The sequence below is a fragment of the Oryzias melastigma genome, linkage group LG16 (genome assembly GCF_002922805.2).
Source record: "Oryzias melastigma strain HK-1 linkage group LG16, ASM292280v2, whole genome shotgun sequence".
Lineage (NCBI taxonomy): Eukaryota > Metazoa > Chordata > Actinopteri > Beloniformes > Adrianichthyidae > Oryzias > Oryzias melastigma.
In genome coordinates, this window is record NC_050527.1 from 27,706,418 (window position 1) to 27,722,457 (window position 16,040).

The 16,040-nt window shown below is 42.8% G+C and overlaps 1 protein-coding gene and 1 long non-coding RNA gene across 6 annotated transcripts in view; one reads left to right on the top strand and one right to left on the bottom strand.

Moving 5' to 3' along the window:
- dgkb (diacylglycerol kinase, beta) overlaps positions 1-16,040 on the bottom strand; it is a 94,782-nt gene that overhangs the window by 4,101 nt on the left and 74,641 nt on the right. For all 5 annotated transcript variants that reach the window (XM_024258528.2, XM_024258530.1, XM_024258527.2 and 2 more), the window contains 4 exons: positions 10,703-10,793; positions 8,912-9,107; positions 2,269-2,389; positions 2,146-2,206 (listed from right to left, as the gene is read on the bottom strand). In XM_024258528.2, the coding sequence (XP_024114296.1) occupies positions 2,146-2,206; positions 2,269-2,389; positions 8,912-9,107; positions 10,703-10,793 (469 nt within the window). The remainder of the gene's footprint in view (positions 1-2,145; positions 2,207-2,268; positions 2,390-8,911; positions 9,108-10,702; positions 10,794-16,040) is intronic.
- On the top strand, positions 5,019-6,851 carry LOC112136673. Its single transcript, XR_002917395.2, has 2 exons — positions 5,019-6,084; positions 6,159-6,851. It is a non-coding gene; the product is annotated as an uncharacterized LOC112136673 (long non-coding RNA).

The window sequence follows — 16,040 nt, forward strand, 5'->3', positions numbered from 1 at the left end:
CATACAGAGTTACATGGATTCTCTAAAGGAGAAGTTCTAACTAAAATGTTCAGATCATTAACATTTAAACATTGTTCTGCTTCTCCTGCAGGACGTTTCAGTTTGACCACTAGGTGGTGATCATGCTATAGAATGACACCTTATTCCAGAAGAAGAAAGAATGAGGAAAAAAACAATTTTAGACTGTAATGGTTTCTTTAAAAATATTTCCTTAAAAGATTTTGTAAAATTCATATAAAGATGTTCATTTAGTCAGAATGTATGTTTAGGTTGACCGAGTGTTAGCATTAGCCATCCTATAGGAAATTCCATTAAACGTTAGCATCAAGCTAGTGGAATTAAGCTTTTTTTGCTAAAGCGGTTTATATTTTTTATGAATCGATTATTGATCTAATAAACTTAAATTGATTCAAGTTGATTTTATTAATCCAGCCCTAATAACAACCACTGGCATCAAAGTCATTTTTATCCCAAAGCACAACAGGAAGTTCTGTAGGCGGTATAGCAGTTCCTCAACCATAGAAGAAGAACACAGATTAAAAACGTACATTTCATGGAAGTATCCCGCGGTCACAGCGTCTTCCTCACCGTCCTCAACATCTTCATCGAGGAAGTCTTTACTCATATTTTAGTATTAGAGAATGGGTGTAATGTTTTCTATCATCGTCCAAGATCGCGATTTTATCAGAATAGTTGAGTGTAATAGTAAAATAATTCGGGGAAAAGTGTGTTTTTATTTTATTTAAAATGCAGAATAATGTTGGATTTTAAGTTTATAAAATACAAATAGGACGAATGCGCAGCACTACTGTCTAGTGTCGTGAAGCTTCCCATTTCCAAAGTAAAACTAGCCAGAGCTTTTTTTATGTTCAAAAAATGAAACTGAAGTTCTGCTCACTGACAGAAGTTCAAAAGAACAAATTAGTTTTAACACCAGAGCTTTGGATTCTGTTCACATCGTTTAGGTTATGGTAACTCTTCAACAGTTGATGTAACTCCAGCGGATTCTGATAGAAAAGCAGCCTCCCGCAGTGAAGTGATTGCGTCATCACCGTGAATCAGCTGATTCTGTAGCGGAGAAAAGCGGCTTTTCATACGAGCTTCACACAGATATGCTTTAGAGCCAGGCCGCGGACTGGTACCGGTCCGTGGACCCCTTGCCACCGGGCCGCGGAAGAACTAATAAATTATACATGTTTTTTTTAAATTCGAAATCTTTTATTTTAAAAATCAACCAGGTTCTCTTGATTAGATTGAGCGCTAAAAGCAGTCCAGCGGCGTGGAACTAGGATTGGGCACTGATTGGGTTTTATGCAGCTGTGCCAAAGCGGTTCTTTGGTTTTGGTTCCTAAATGGTGCCAATTTCAGTACTTTAGTAATAAAAATAAAGCCTACATCTTCCCAAATTGTCACGTAGTTTAGGTTTTGTTCACTGAAGTTTACCAGAAAGTTGACCTAAAAAAAAAGATACTTCTTTAAAGTGATAAACTATTTCTTCCTGGCTAAATCTTTGTGTTTTTATCACTTTTGGTTCTAAATTAAAGTATAAATGATGGATAATTATTACAGATCATTTTAATTTAATGCATCCAGCAGAAAGAAAGCCACTTATGTCTTTTTTATGTTAACATTTAGCTTACTTTGGACCTTAAACTTTTTATCTTTAATAAGATGAAATTCAGGAACTATACACGTAAAATTTAAATTTCTGTGAACGTATCATACATTAGCAGTACCGTACATGACGAGAACCTCAATAGTCTCAACGATGTCACCTTTTGGAAAAAAAACTGCACATCACCTTACGAAGACAATGATCATTGACTAATCAAAAAAATAATCAGCGACTGATCGACCACTAAAATAACTGTTACTGACAGCCCTAGTTTTTGAGACGTAGAAACTGACATTTTCTGGATCGAGTTAGCTCCGCCCCCGTGTCTTCTAATCAATACGTTCAGGTTAATGTACTATGGGCGTCAAATTCCACTCTTGGATGATGTCATCAGCTGGCGTGGCATTCCGCAGCGATTCCCTGGCAACGGCCTCATGATCAGAGTGATAACCGAAGCGTGAGTCTTTTTGTTTCACCTGCGACAGCTCTGGCGTTTCTGGGTTAAGAATCCAAAGCATCTCAGGACTTACCGTGCAGGGAGTCTGCATCCAAGGCTCTCCGTCAATCTGCATGGGAAGAGATTTACTCGTCCTGAAACAGAGATGGATGTTAGTGGATAAAAGAGGAAGCTTGTGGAGCAGCGGCGTACAGACCTGATGGTCACCGAGGAGCACTGGGCGAGGCGTCTTCCTGCGCTCTTCAGACCCGTGTAGATCTGACCCATCTCCATGGCTCCTTCCAGCCCCACCACCTCCAGGAGCTGGTCAGACAAATCTACAACCGGGAAACTTCAGATGTTTACAAACTCATAAAAGAGAAAAGTGTCAAACAGGTGTAGAACTGAGACTCCTCAGACTCAGAGATGTTTGATTTTCTCAGAAAAAAGAAAGCCACAAACAAAGCATCAATTAATTAGATTGCACCGGCAATGCGGAGCAATCTTATGATGGTGTAATTATTATTTTCTCCTGTGTTTTTCCGTTATGAGCATTGATTCTGGCGCTGCTGGAAGCCCCGCGTCCCGCAGAGCCCATCTGCTGCAGCGGCCGCTCTGCCTCCGACTCTCCATCGACGAGCTGCTGCCGCTCTGCTGGGAGTGTTCCAGCCCTAATTGAAACTAAGAGCCTTTTTTAGGCTGAGAGCTCGCCGTCTCGTGGCTGTCGTGTTTACGGGAGCGGCCGCGGTTTCCTGTGGGCTGCTGCTGTGCCGTCTAGCTGTCACCATGGTGATGGACATGCGTCGGAGCCGATCTGAGCGCTGGCTGTGAGTGGGAGCTTTCCAGGGTCACAGTGGAGGGCGGGGGGTGTTGACGGGGTCCACAGCAGGTTGACCTCCTGACTCTGGACTTTAAAGCTCCCTCTGTACCTTCTCACACTGATGTGAGCACACAAACACACACCTGTGCTGACATGTATGACGACCTGGACAGGAATTCCCACAAAGAGTCTGTTTAGCTCGGAGCGCCGCTGTGGGAACGGATCCACAGTTCAGTCTGTTAAAACACACATTCCTGTCCGGGTTTTAGACGCTCTTTAGATGTAAATAACATTAAGCTTCAGAACAGAGTAAACATTTATGACTCCTAAAAACAAAGTTCTTCACCTGCAGAGATGCAGGTAGACAAACACAATCTCACACCAAGTGTCTGGTCTCAAGTTCTCGTCTCTGTGTTGAGTCTTAAAGTCTCCAATTGAACAGAACAAGTTTTAAAAAAAAAAAAGTCTCTGATTACCTTTGGATCTGTTTTCAAAGCCATAGTCTTTTAATTTAGATGACATTTTTACACAAAATAAAAGAACAAAAAACAGGACATAGTTTCTGCAGAGCAGCAGGATTTAGAAATTCACCTCTGAGTTGTAGGCGGTACTACTGCCGTGGAGTAAGCCTGCCCTCATTTCCCGTTATCTCTGTTTACATTCTCTTCTGCTAGCTTACCTTGCTCCCCTAACATTAGCATTCTTTATCATTATTATTTATTTATTTTTTTTTTAATGACTAGGGCTGTACGAGTATCCAAGTACTTGGATACTCTGCTCCCAAAAATTCAAGTAAGAGTATCTGCAACGACCAAGATCGCCGACTCGTGTAGTAGTGGGTAGTAGTGCAATATTATTCTGGAACGATGTATTTATTGCCAAAAATATAGAATGATGTTTGATTTTAAGTTTATAAACTAAAACAAAGCCGAATGCACAGTGCTGCCGTCACTGGAAGTAAACACTTCTTCAAAATAAAATGTCAGTGAAGCTTCCAGTTTTCAAAGTAAAATGTGTGAGAGCTTTTTTTCTATTTAAAAACTGAGTCTGAAGTTCCACTCACTGACGTAAGTTATGAAAAAATTAATAACATCTCAAAAACAACAAAATTTAATAAATGTTCACAATGATATAAGTTAGTCATGAGTACTCATCATCATATTTATGCTACATAAAAGATTAAAATCATTTTTAATGTAGATCTGAATCACATAAGATCCAAAAGATCCTGCAATTTCCCTGGGGATCAATAGTATGGTATGAACTCCATCTTGTGTGTCCGTGTAACCCTCATGGGGTCCAGATGACCCCACCCTTATTGAGGTGTTAGCCCTTCCATGACAAAGGTGGACAAGACTTCATGTCTGTCATTGGACACCAGTAAAGATCGACAATCATTAAAATAAAAAAGTTCAGCGCTCTGTCTTGTGGGGTCCAGATGACCCCACTTTTAATGTAAACAAGCCTAGGAGAGCGGAAGGGTTAACTGTGTTTGTCTGCTGTATCCATCCATGGCTGCAGTCACCAAACTTCTCACATGACTAATTAATATGGAGCCAAATTACGGCCATAAATATTTGAATCCCAAATAAAACAAATAGAAAAAAAACATTTGTTTGCCAAAAAAAACTTTCTGCTTTCTAAAATAAACTTCATTGTTTTCAGCTTCAAATATTCTGTTTTTTAGGTTTCAAAATTCTAAATTTCAGTTTCAAAACTTTTTTTTCTGTTTCAAATCTTTTACCCTTGTTGTGGCGGGGCTAACATGAAGGACCAATCAAAATTGAGGAGGGTTGTAACTTCAGTCCTGATGCATTGACTGACTCTGAGAACTGTGATAATTACGGTCAGAAAATTTCTGTTTAGTCTGAACTATCAGAGTCTGACGTTGTCCCAAGACGGGTGTAAAAAGCAAAGTTTTATGGCGTCCAAAACGCCGTTCCTGCCTGTTCAAAGCGCCATCTTATTGTATTAGCCCCGCCCCACCGCGGCACAACAAGGCCAAAAGTTTTGAAACTGAAATTTTCTGATTCAGAAACAACAAAAAAAGAAAATTTGAAACCAAAAAAAAGTTTTGAAATATAAATTTTTTGTTTTGAAACCTAAAAAATTGAAGCTGAAAATAATTAAGTTTAATTTAGAATAGCAAAAAGTTTGACATTTGACATTTTTTTTTCAAAATGTTTTATTTGGGTTTCCAATAATTTTGGCCCTAAAATAGCTCCATAAATTATCACCAATTCTGACTTAATGGTTGAAGCTACTTTACAGAACGTCTGTGTTCAAGAGTTAAAGGATAAAAGGTTAATAAAATAACAACAGGAGAATCTGTTAAATTTGTTCAGATCAAGACTCATTAGGACATCACTAATGTAAACATCCTGAAACCAGATGTTTCTTCTGATGATGGTTTTGGTCGTTTTTGTCTGTTAGCGCTAAAAGCTAACATGAACTTTGAGAAGTTCCTGCAGGAAAACCGAGTCTTTGTCACCGACAAACACGGATCTGTCGGCCGCGGCTGCAGTGACACATGTGGAGCGACGGGCTGAGAGCTGGGGGGTGCGAACAGACAGTGACAGCGTGGGGCGGGGCCCCAGCCAATCAGCTGAGAGCAAAGCTGGAGGAGGGGGGCGCAGAGGCCGACCATCCAACAGAAACTTCATGGGGTTTGTCACGCGGGAACAGTCCTTGGCATCAACCCATCCGCCCACATGTGACCCCCCCAGCTCTCACCAAACCTCAGTCCCGTTCTAAATAATTCACTCTGCAGCCATTCCCTTCCACCTGAGGGGCTTGTCTCCTGGTGTCACCAGCGGGACGATTTAACAGCTCCCGAAAGGTCACCGTCCCCCCCCTCGCACACACAAACTCCCTCAAACAGATTGAATCATGACGCTCAGCGGCACCCCCAAGGGTGAAAGTGCTCCTGTGTTTACCTGTTCACAAATTGGACCTTGAGGGCTGCTTCTACAAGGACGTCCATTTTCACGTTTATGACCCCCCCACATGTCAATAAAGGCCAGCGAGGGGAGAGGACGTGTTCTCCACTAAGAGCCTTCCCAGGTTCTCCTGCAGTCCTGAACACCGAGGATTGATTTTTGGTGGAGGACTAATGGAGCTTAGACTGAACTGATCAACCTTCATCCCTGAAACGACTCGTCCAACAACCAAATCCTCACGGAGGCTGATGGGAAAAACAAATCTGAGATGCAGGTAAAGGACTCAAACAAAGGAAGCTGCTCCTTCTGTCAAAACTGTAAAAGAAAAATCCTGAACCGTTTTCACAGAGATCTGCTGCTCTGCTCGTCATGTTCTGACCCCTGAAGCCTCATCAGGGATCACCGCTGCACCCCCACACGCCCAGGTTCACTGAGACATGCTGGATGTGAGCTGCACATCAGTTTGAAGAAACAAACTTCATTCTGCAGCTCCAACAGGATTAGTGGTTTACTAGAGACGGACTCACAGAAGCTTTTAGAACTGACTTTACATTAGTCGTAATGGTACGATCATCATTTTAGCCTGTTGCTACACATTTCTGTTCCTGCATTTCCTTTGTTGGTTAAGAATCATTTGAAGTGTTGAAGGCGATGTTTCATCAAACCTTTAGGGTGTATTCAGACTGGGAAAATGATTTGTTCTGGATCGAGTCCTGAACCTTACGTCTGGTCTGTATCGTTTTCCAGACCAGATCTCCTAAACAAAACCATGTGACTAAAGATCTATTCAGTCATTGGGCAGCATTTGCAAATCATTGCCAGGATAGTTCACTGACTTTATATTTCTCTGACCAATTCTGAACGTCTGAATCAACGTCAGCTTCAACACCCTTTACTGCTGCTCTGGTACGGTGCTGCAAGGCGGTTTCTGAGGATGCTACGGCTACGAGGTACGCTAATGACTGATTATGACAGATAAACTGTAGGGAAAACAGTGTGAGAAGCAATGTGTATCACATTAAAAGATGTTCTAATGAGCCTGCATTCATCCCACCACATTTCCATGAGCTGCTGTTGCATCGCTGCTCCACATTTGTACGCTCATGATTGGCCGTTTTGGTTCAGTTGTTCCACTCTGAGCAAAGAGTCTATTCAGACTGAGGAAACTCAGAGCTAACCGAAGTTCAGTCCGATTGGAAATGAAACGAGACCATCTCAAAAAATTGATTTGGTATTCAGACTGAAACTTTGTTCCGGATTATTGGTGAAACGAACTTTTGACTTAAAGCGGACAAAATCTGTCGAGTATGAATACACCCATAGTCACATGGACCTGTACAGATGTTGACCCTGTCTTGGATCGTTCTGATCCGTAGAGCGTTACCCCAGCTCCCACGGCTAGTGTTATGGCTTACTTTACGGAAGTGTGAGAGGAAATCCCACTGCAGACATTAAACCTCTGCGGTCTGGCCTCTGCTAATCTGTTCGGTTCAAATTTTCGCCTGTGGCCATCCTGAGCCCAATAAGAGTCATCTGTCATAGCTGGAGCGCTTCCACAGAGCTGTAACGCCGGCTGTGTGAGCCCGGGGTCATAGAGGAGCGGCTGCATCTTAAGGGGAGTGCAGGTGTGTCTTGCAGGTCGGTTGAGGCTCAAACGACCACCTCAAAGAACGTCATGTGTGTCATAAGTGTATCGTGAAGTTTTCGTAACGATAATGGAATTTCTGATGTAGAGGTGATGCTTTCATACAGTGTTCTTAAGCCACACTCTAGTCGTTAGTAAGCTGTGACCGCCTGCATCTCACCTACATGTTGTAGAAGTGTTCATAAGCCACAGAAAAAATGTGCACAAACATTTTCTCTCTATGAGGTTCACTGAGTGGTCTACCACCTTGATATTTCATGACCTGGTACCTCGTACAGCTTTTTCACCCACAGACGGCCCATATCCACCCGTTTACGACAGTCCTAACGAAGACTTTAGGCTTGAAATTCCAGTCCGCCTCATAAAAGTACCAAAGGATCTAAGACAGTTGCTGCTTCTTTATTGGTTAAATCCATTCTCCTTTGTAGCACAGAGAAGCTGACTCATTCAGATTGTTCATTCACACATTCCTCTTGATGGGCTTCCTTTTGACGTAAATGGATTCAGGGGTAAGCCCGACGGCCTGCTCAGTCTGCTCCTATTAACCCAGTCTGTCCAGCGGAGCCTAAACAAGCCATTAATACCCGAGTGACAGTTCCACGCTGTGACATCACGGTTCGTCCTCTTTGCAAACAAAACCTGCTGGTCGTGATTCACCTTGTCGTCAGTAAAATATTCATGTGCTTCTGGAAAGTTTGGCTAAAACTTTAGTGCATCTGATCGGAGCAAGGACAGAATCATTTATTACCTACAGAACACAAGGTCGGGAAGGATCGTCTTCTTTCATGAGAACTCTTAAGAACATGAGAACTGGGTGCATATCTTCATGTACAGACATCTGTTTCCATAGGGTGTCTGATATTTAGACTCCATGATGTTTACAGATGTCCAACCGCGATGCTCTAATCCGGCGCCGGTACCTCTAGATTCTGCTTAGAGAGTGGGAAAAGCTGTTCCCTGAACCAGGGGTCAGCAACGTTTGTGACAAAACTCTGTTTTTAATAACTCTGCCATCACCTACTATAGTGCAAACTGTTGTTGTTCACCTTTCATGTTATCCCGTTAGGGGTTGCCACAGAGAATCCGCTTTTACTGATTCTCACAGGTGGTTTGGCAGAAAGTTCATGTCCTTCCTGACTCAACTCTGTATTTTTAAAGCACAGGGAGACCCAGTAAGGCTGCAGCATGAAGGTCTCGTCTGAGGACTCTCACTGGATTTTAGAGCTTATTGTCGCCTAGGAAGTACCAACTAGCATTTCTCGTCTCAGCTCATATTCAGAGTTTGAACGTTGACCCTCTCAGGCTGCACTTCAAGGATGGATTTCTATTCATAAACATGGTAGAAAATAACAAAGACAGTGTCGTCATACTTGTGGTTTGAACTGTGAGAAACTACCATTGGAGTTTGTGTGTCACGTTGACCTCAGAAGGTCCGCTGTAATCGGCGGCCGCGTACCTTGAACGGCGAACATGAGCTCTTTGGGGTCGAGCACCGGCGTCCGCTTGTCTTGGCTCTTCTTTCCGCCTTTGCGGTGCCCCCTCCTCTTCTTGCTCTCGCCCCAAAGGTTGGAGCCGCCGTGCATGCTGGGTATGTTGAGGATGGCAATTCCTTCAAGGGAGATGCTGCTGAGGTCCAGAATGACACCGTCACACTTGAGAAGAAAGGGAGGAAGTGTGAGTCAAAACGGACTAAAATGATCAGGAGCAGCAACGTCACTCTTTCACCATCAAATTCTTTCTCTCTTAGAGTCTAAAAATTACTACGTTTATGCAAAAATATGGTTGAAGTTTCAGTCAAAAATAAGTCAAAACTTTTTTCAGAGTCTGGAAAAAAACGTGATTTCAATCCAACAAAATATGAAACAACGGTGATCTGTTACCATCATTTCTCAGTTTAATTTTGATCAAAATGATTTGATCAAATGTTTTTTTTTTGTTTTTTTTTTTATAAAAATTGTTTAATTAATAAATAAACTCTTTAACAAGTAACTGAAACTTAATAGAAGTTGTTCAGTTAAAAATTCATAGTGTGTAAGCTCAGTGATCATTCACAGTGGTCCTCCTGCTCCCTTCTGAACGATTTTTGGTTGGTAAAAACTCAAACACACTTTCAGTGATTTCCGTGATCTTAGCATCAAAACGTTCATTTTGTTTAGGACATTACTGCTTGTATTTTTGGTACTCATAAACTTTATAGTTTTTTGAAATATTGAGCTAATTTATTTGGCTAATTTGCCATCTACTGAAGTCTTTTTAGGCCAATTATAAGATTTGCTAATATTTTAGCAATAGGCTAACATTTTTGACTCATTTGGCTTTTACTGATTAAGCTATTTTGAAGTTTAGCTAGTATTTTAGCAATGTGCTAGCTTTTTTTGGCTAATTTGGCATCTTACTAAGGTTTTTGGGGCTAATGTGTAGTAAAGCTCATATTTAAGCAACACAATAAAGGTTTTTGGAAAATGTCCATATAGTGAGCAAGCTTCCTTAAATAACTTTCAATATTTTACTCTCCATAAGAATATATTTTGTCAAAATGATACAAGTTAGAAATGAGCTCAAGATAACATCGGGCCGTTAATAACAACAAAATAGAATGACCCGGAGGGCCGGATCCGGCCCCCGGGCCTTGACTTTGACACTTGTACTAGCATTATTGCAGGTAATGCTACTTGTTTAGTTGATACTTAAGGATTACTCTTAAAAGTAAATACATTTAAGGATTGATTGATTTGCTGCCCCCTCTAAGTCAAAATAAATTCAGTTTTGATGCATCAGTCTTTGACCCAAAGATTCATCATTTTTGCTGCATTTGCAGTATTCTTCTGTTTTTTGTCACTTCTGGATGATATTTCCTGATAACAGCAGCAACAGTTTAAAGAGCGGGACCTCTCTGTTCCTCCTCATGACCGTCGGGGTCGCAGAGCTCTGACTGATGGAGATTTCATGAAGGTGGAAGATAAATCTCACGGCCACCGGCTTCATTATCACTCAATATCACACACAGCAGGGTCACGAAGGGCTAATTACCCCGCCGCCGAGCGGAGGAACTATGAAAGCGGGCGGCGAGGAGCTCTGATAGCCTTCACACTTCAACACATTGTCAGAACGTGAAGCCAACATAAGCATGAGCTTTTTATGGAACACAAACCCGGAGGAGGAAAAAGAGCAGTCGCACTCCTGATCACTTTTCTAAAGAAAGCAGAGAAAAAAGACAGTCTGAAAGCCTTCGATGGTTCGGGTTTACCTCAACCTCCAGAAAGTCGTGGAGCTTCTTGCATGTGGCTGAGAAGGTTTCCGAGGTGCCGAACTCAAAGTACCACAGCTTATTCTTGGTTCTGGAAAACAAACAAAACACCAGCAGCTGCAAAGAGGCCGAGAAGAAAGCAAACAGGAGAGTTTTCTTCACATCCAGACCCTTAAACGCTGAGAGAACGGTTTGATTCCCACTTACAAAGAAACTTCTGCTGGGAGGAAACGCTCATTAATCTACAGAATGCATAATGCGTCTCATCCATCACTGATCCAGGCGTGATGATGAATCTAAAGACACTGGAGGAGGCGTCTGGGGGAGCAGCCTGCAGGGGGGGTGCAGTGGTTTCCTTAAGAAGAGGGTAATGCACCTGCCCCAGCAATTAACTGAGGATTGGGGTCCCCCCACCACCCCCAGTGCTCCAGTGCTGATGATCAATGACCTGGTAGGGGTGAACCGCCATCTGTCTGGAAACCGGCGCACCACGTCCCATTCCAGCATCACGACGGAATCGAACACGGGACAGTTTGAGTTCATGCAGACGGAAAAAAACGCTTCTGTCACTTTGGAAAACGTAAAAATGGTCCGATCAGAAACGTCAACTGAAAGGTTCGGTCAGTTCCAGGAGACTAAATCGGGTCAGAAGACTGTCAGACGAAACCTGAACAGTGGCCTTGTGGTGGAGTGTCCCTCCTGAGACTAGAAGGTCATGAGATCAAATTCAGACCAAGTCAAACCAAAGACTTCTACTGTTCATTCCTCTCTATAAAGAACCTCAAAGTGGTATTTTGATCCATTCATGCATCTAAAAACCTGCGGCCCCTCCCATACCCACGACAACGAGTAGGTGGTATTGTGCTGACATCAGCATGATGTGAACCGCCCCATTTAGGAAGACTCAGTGCTGGATGCTCCGCCTCCAGACTACAACGAACACACACCCACTTGTAGCTCATCTTGTATGTAATCTGCAGAGAAAACAACGGATCATAAGACAATGTCTTTAAAGTTTGGAAACGGGTTGTTTTTGGCTGGTCATTGCAGGACCTGCAGGCTCGGTAGTTACTGACCCTGAAATGAGTCAGAGAACCCCATAAGGACAGACTGGAAACCGTTCAGGTCAGAGGTCATGATCCTTTCAGACAAACATGGATCCAAGGAGAAAGATGCTGCTGACCAACAAGAGGAACATCTGGACTCACCAGTCAGCATGGTGGTGGTAGTATGATGATGGGGGCTGCTTTGAATGTATACCAGTGAAACGTCTGGATGTGTGTTCATCAGCAGACCTGTGATCCAAACAGAGCAGTGAAGTCTCTCCTGAACGAGTCAGACCCTGAAGGAAGTGGAATCTAAACTAAATAGGGAACAGTTGACGAGTCAGGACAAAGAAAAACTCTGAGGCGTCTCTGTGATTGGTGGAACCGGAGGGGTCACATGGTAGGACCTAGAGGTGTCTGTGTGGATGCCGGATTCATCAGGAACCTCCGTTTTACAGCCTCCAAGAAATGAGCATCTCCTTAAAAACGTCTTCAAAGGCCCTAAAGAATTTCATTTGGTGAAACATTAAATTATTGTTTGAATGCTTCACAGCATGTATGCCCCACAGGAAATGAATGAGAAGTGGTTCAAATCCTTCTAAAACTTTGTGCACTTTGAAACTTGTGAACTTCCACATTTCCTTTCAGCTAGAGACACCAAAACTTTAAACTTAAGTTTAAACTGTTCAGGAACCCCCGAGGTTGTTGGTTAATTTGGCATTTAGCTCTTATTTTAACAACATGCTAGCTGTTTTTGGCTAATTTAGACTTGTTTCCAGTTTTTTGTGCCTAAATTGGAGTTAAGCTAACATCTTTGCATTATGCTAGCTGTTTTTGGCTAATGTAGGTAAATTTGGGGCCATCTAGCCAGTGTAAATTGCAATATCTGAGGTAATAATTAATTTCAAGGAAAAACATACGATACAACCTTGAGTTGTGAGCTCAAACATGAAGGAAACAAAAGAAATGTAAAGGGGACAGAATGAAGAAACATTGATATTAATTGATTTTTTTCTGTTCGCTTCTATGTAAATTCTTTTTTTCTGCACAGGAAACAAATTTCCTGTGCAGAAAAAAAAACAAACTTGTTTCCTTTCAACAATTTGAGCAGATTTCTGAATTGTTTTCTGTATAAAAATAAAAAGACTGACAGTAAAGTTTTGATCTATTCAAAAAATAAAAACAATTCCAAATGTTACCACAAGAGGGCAGAATCCAGAGCTCTTGTCCCAAGTCTGGTAGATGCAGAGCCCGTCAGGAAGGCCCTCTGACGGAAACCCAAATCATTCAAGTGAATCACAGATGATTCTCTGTGGCGCCCCCCAAAGGAAGCAGCTGAAACACGACGGAGAGGAACGACAAAACCGAATCTGAGCCCCGTCTGGTTTGTTTGTGATCTTTCTGTGACAGAATCTCATCATTCTTCTGGAGGAGAAAAGAAGGAAATCCTCCAGAAGTTGCTGACGCGGTAAAGAATGAGCGTGTTCCGGCGGGAATCGGAGCGGCGTGGAAGCGGCGTATTAGTATAAGCAGAGCAACAACCACCCAATTATTGATTTCCTCATTAGGACTTTTGTCAGGACCATTTAGCCTCTTTACAGATGAGCCTTCATTAGGAGACTTGCAGGTTATCCCGGCTGATTTATAAGGTGCAACACGGTCAATCGAAGGGGGGGGGGGGTGACAGGGCATCGCATTCCTGCATCTCCTCACCTTCACCTTCATCATCAGCCGGTAAACAGCAGAGGCCTGAGGTGCTGTACGAATGATTCGGAACCTCAGGTTCTTCCTTGTTCTTCAGCTGCTGGTTCTGACAGGATCTTCGGACTGGGTCAAGAGTGAGGCGCAAAATAAAAACTACAGCTTCAGGTCCGGATCACATCAGTGTCTTTAAATAACCTGTGAGCTTCTGAAAGCTTCACAGACGGGATTTGAACCCTCCACTAAAGACTTAAAACATCTGCAGCAAAAACAGAATTATGATGAATATTTAGAACAAACTGGATTATTGTTCTACGTTTTACTTTTCCAAAGTGAATTCTCAACATCCTCAGGATGTTCTCTGTGGATGTCGTCCTTTCAGAGAATATGTTTTCTGAACGTTTGGTTTAGCAGAAATAAAACTATAAGATTTTAAAAGCTTGTTTAGTTCAAGTGAAAAATAATTCTGTAAATCGGTGAGATTTAAAACTAAACTGAGATGATAAACGCAGAGAAAGACGAGATAACTTCCTGTCGATTTTCCCCACTTAACCTAACGAGGTCACCATGGCGACAAATCACCGCATGTCCCTCTTCATTAGGTAATTAGGAGCATCTGATTGGCTGGATCGGATTGCAGTTCATCAGCTGACAGACGGGCGGGAGCTTCTTCTCCTCGGACAGACGGAGGTTCTGACTGTAATAAGACTGAAGTGGGTTTGTTTGGCGGCTGAAGTCCTGAGACGTTTCACCTTCTGTTCCTGCTGAGACTCGTTTGCATTTTGTGACCTGATATTCTGTGTGGAGCACCAATGCAAAGCGCTCAGAACTTTAGCTGCTGTAATCACAGCTCTGAACGCCGCAGCGGCTCAGGTGTCGCCGCGCTGCCGTCCATTTGCACAAACAAATGAAGGAGAACTGAAGCAGAAGCTTCAGAGGGTTATGAAAACACAGGTCAGCTCGGGAATGTTAAGGAGTCGGCGTTCCTCCACCGCGTTAAAGGATGTCAGAGCCCATCAGCTTCAGCGAAGCGCCGCGGTCCTGCAGCCGCAGCGCCGTCCACCCACCACCACGCAGGACGCCGGCTATCGACCGGCGCGTTTCCCGAACTCCCTCTGACAATCTCCCCCGCCGTGATCTACGACCTTATCTTCACACTAATTTCTTCTTGATCAAAGGTGATAAATATCGCATTGACATAAGCAACTCTGGCTGCGTTGCATCATTGCACGGTTTTGTTTAACGTGACAGCGCCGTGAGCGCTGGCGCCGGAATGGCAGTTTGAGGAATGATCCGAGCCGCAGCGTTTGGCCCGGAGAGACGCAGCAAGCAGCTTGAAAAATGTTTGCTTCTCATTTGCACTGAAATGTGTGTTTTTAATCAACACAGACGCAGAGTTAAACACGGCTGAAAAACTGTTTTCAGTGCAACAGAGGAAGGTTTTTCTCAGGTTTTCATCAAAGCTTTTTTATTAAAAGTCTGTTTCTGGTGCTGATTAATAAAACTGTTAGCAACTTCCTGGTTGGTGTAAAGTTTGTTGCTACATTTAACTACATTCCAACTTTAAAAGTACATCCTGACATGTTCAGGAACAGCAGCTTCAGAGTTTGAGCTACAAACTAAATATATCTAAAAAATTCAACCTTAATTGTTTCGAACCAGAGCTTCTACATCTGTTAAATAAAATAACGTTTTCTGGTTTTCATTGAGATCGTTGAGAATCGAGAGTTTTTTAACTCCTTTGAACAAACCACTAAAGCTCCGAATCAAACCTGAAGCTTTCAGTGGTTGAAGTTGAAATCATTCTGAACATGTTTGTTCTGAGGAGAATCACGACAGAAACCAGAAGTAAATCGGTTTGGTCCAAGTAAGTCGAAAACCTGGTCCAGTTCTGCAGGTTCTGGTCAGATGGTCGAGTTTCCTCATTTGTAGCTGAAACTGTTATTTTGTGATGATTAGTGAATCAGTGACGCACAAACCAATACAACACTTCTACCAACTGCTGGATGAGCTGCATACACTCTGACACATTCAAAGCTCTGATTTATTTTGAAGGCTTCAGGCGTTTTAGTGTGAAATTCATCTAAACTAAGAGACTTCTGAAGGGAGCCGCTTTTAAACACATTATTAAAACGTTTCATTTGCTGCCATCAAAACAACTTTCTTCTCTTGATTTTCTGTCCTAACAGAACATGAAACTACGGCTCAATCACAGTTCTTCCCTTCTTCCTAATTTAGCCCTCCAAACGGAAAGTCATGAAGAAATATTGTCTCCGTAATTGGACGTCACCTCCACTTGATGACATCAAGTCGCCGGTCAGCTAGCGTTAGCGTGGAGCTTCCAGCACTCGAATATACCAACAAATGCTCCTTCCCAAGTCATCACATATTGACGAATGGTTAAAGACCCGCCTGCGTCAAAACGTGACGTTTTGGGTGTACCAATCTGTCAAGTTCTGACGTGTTGGCTGTTACAATTAAATCACAGGTCCCCAACCTCCGGGTCTGCTACCGGGACGCGGACCGTGCCGCTACCCTAACCCAGCACCGCACGAGTAATGGAACCAGACGCACAGCAGTCCCATAATTGG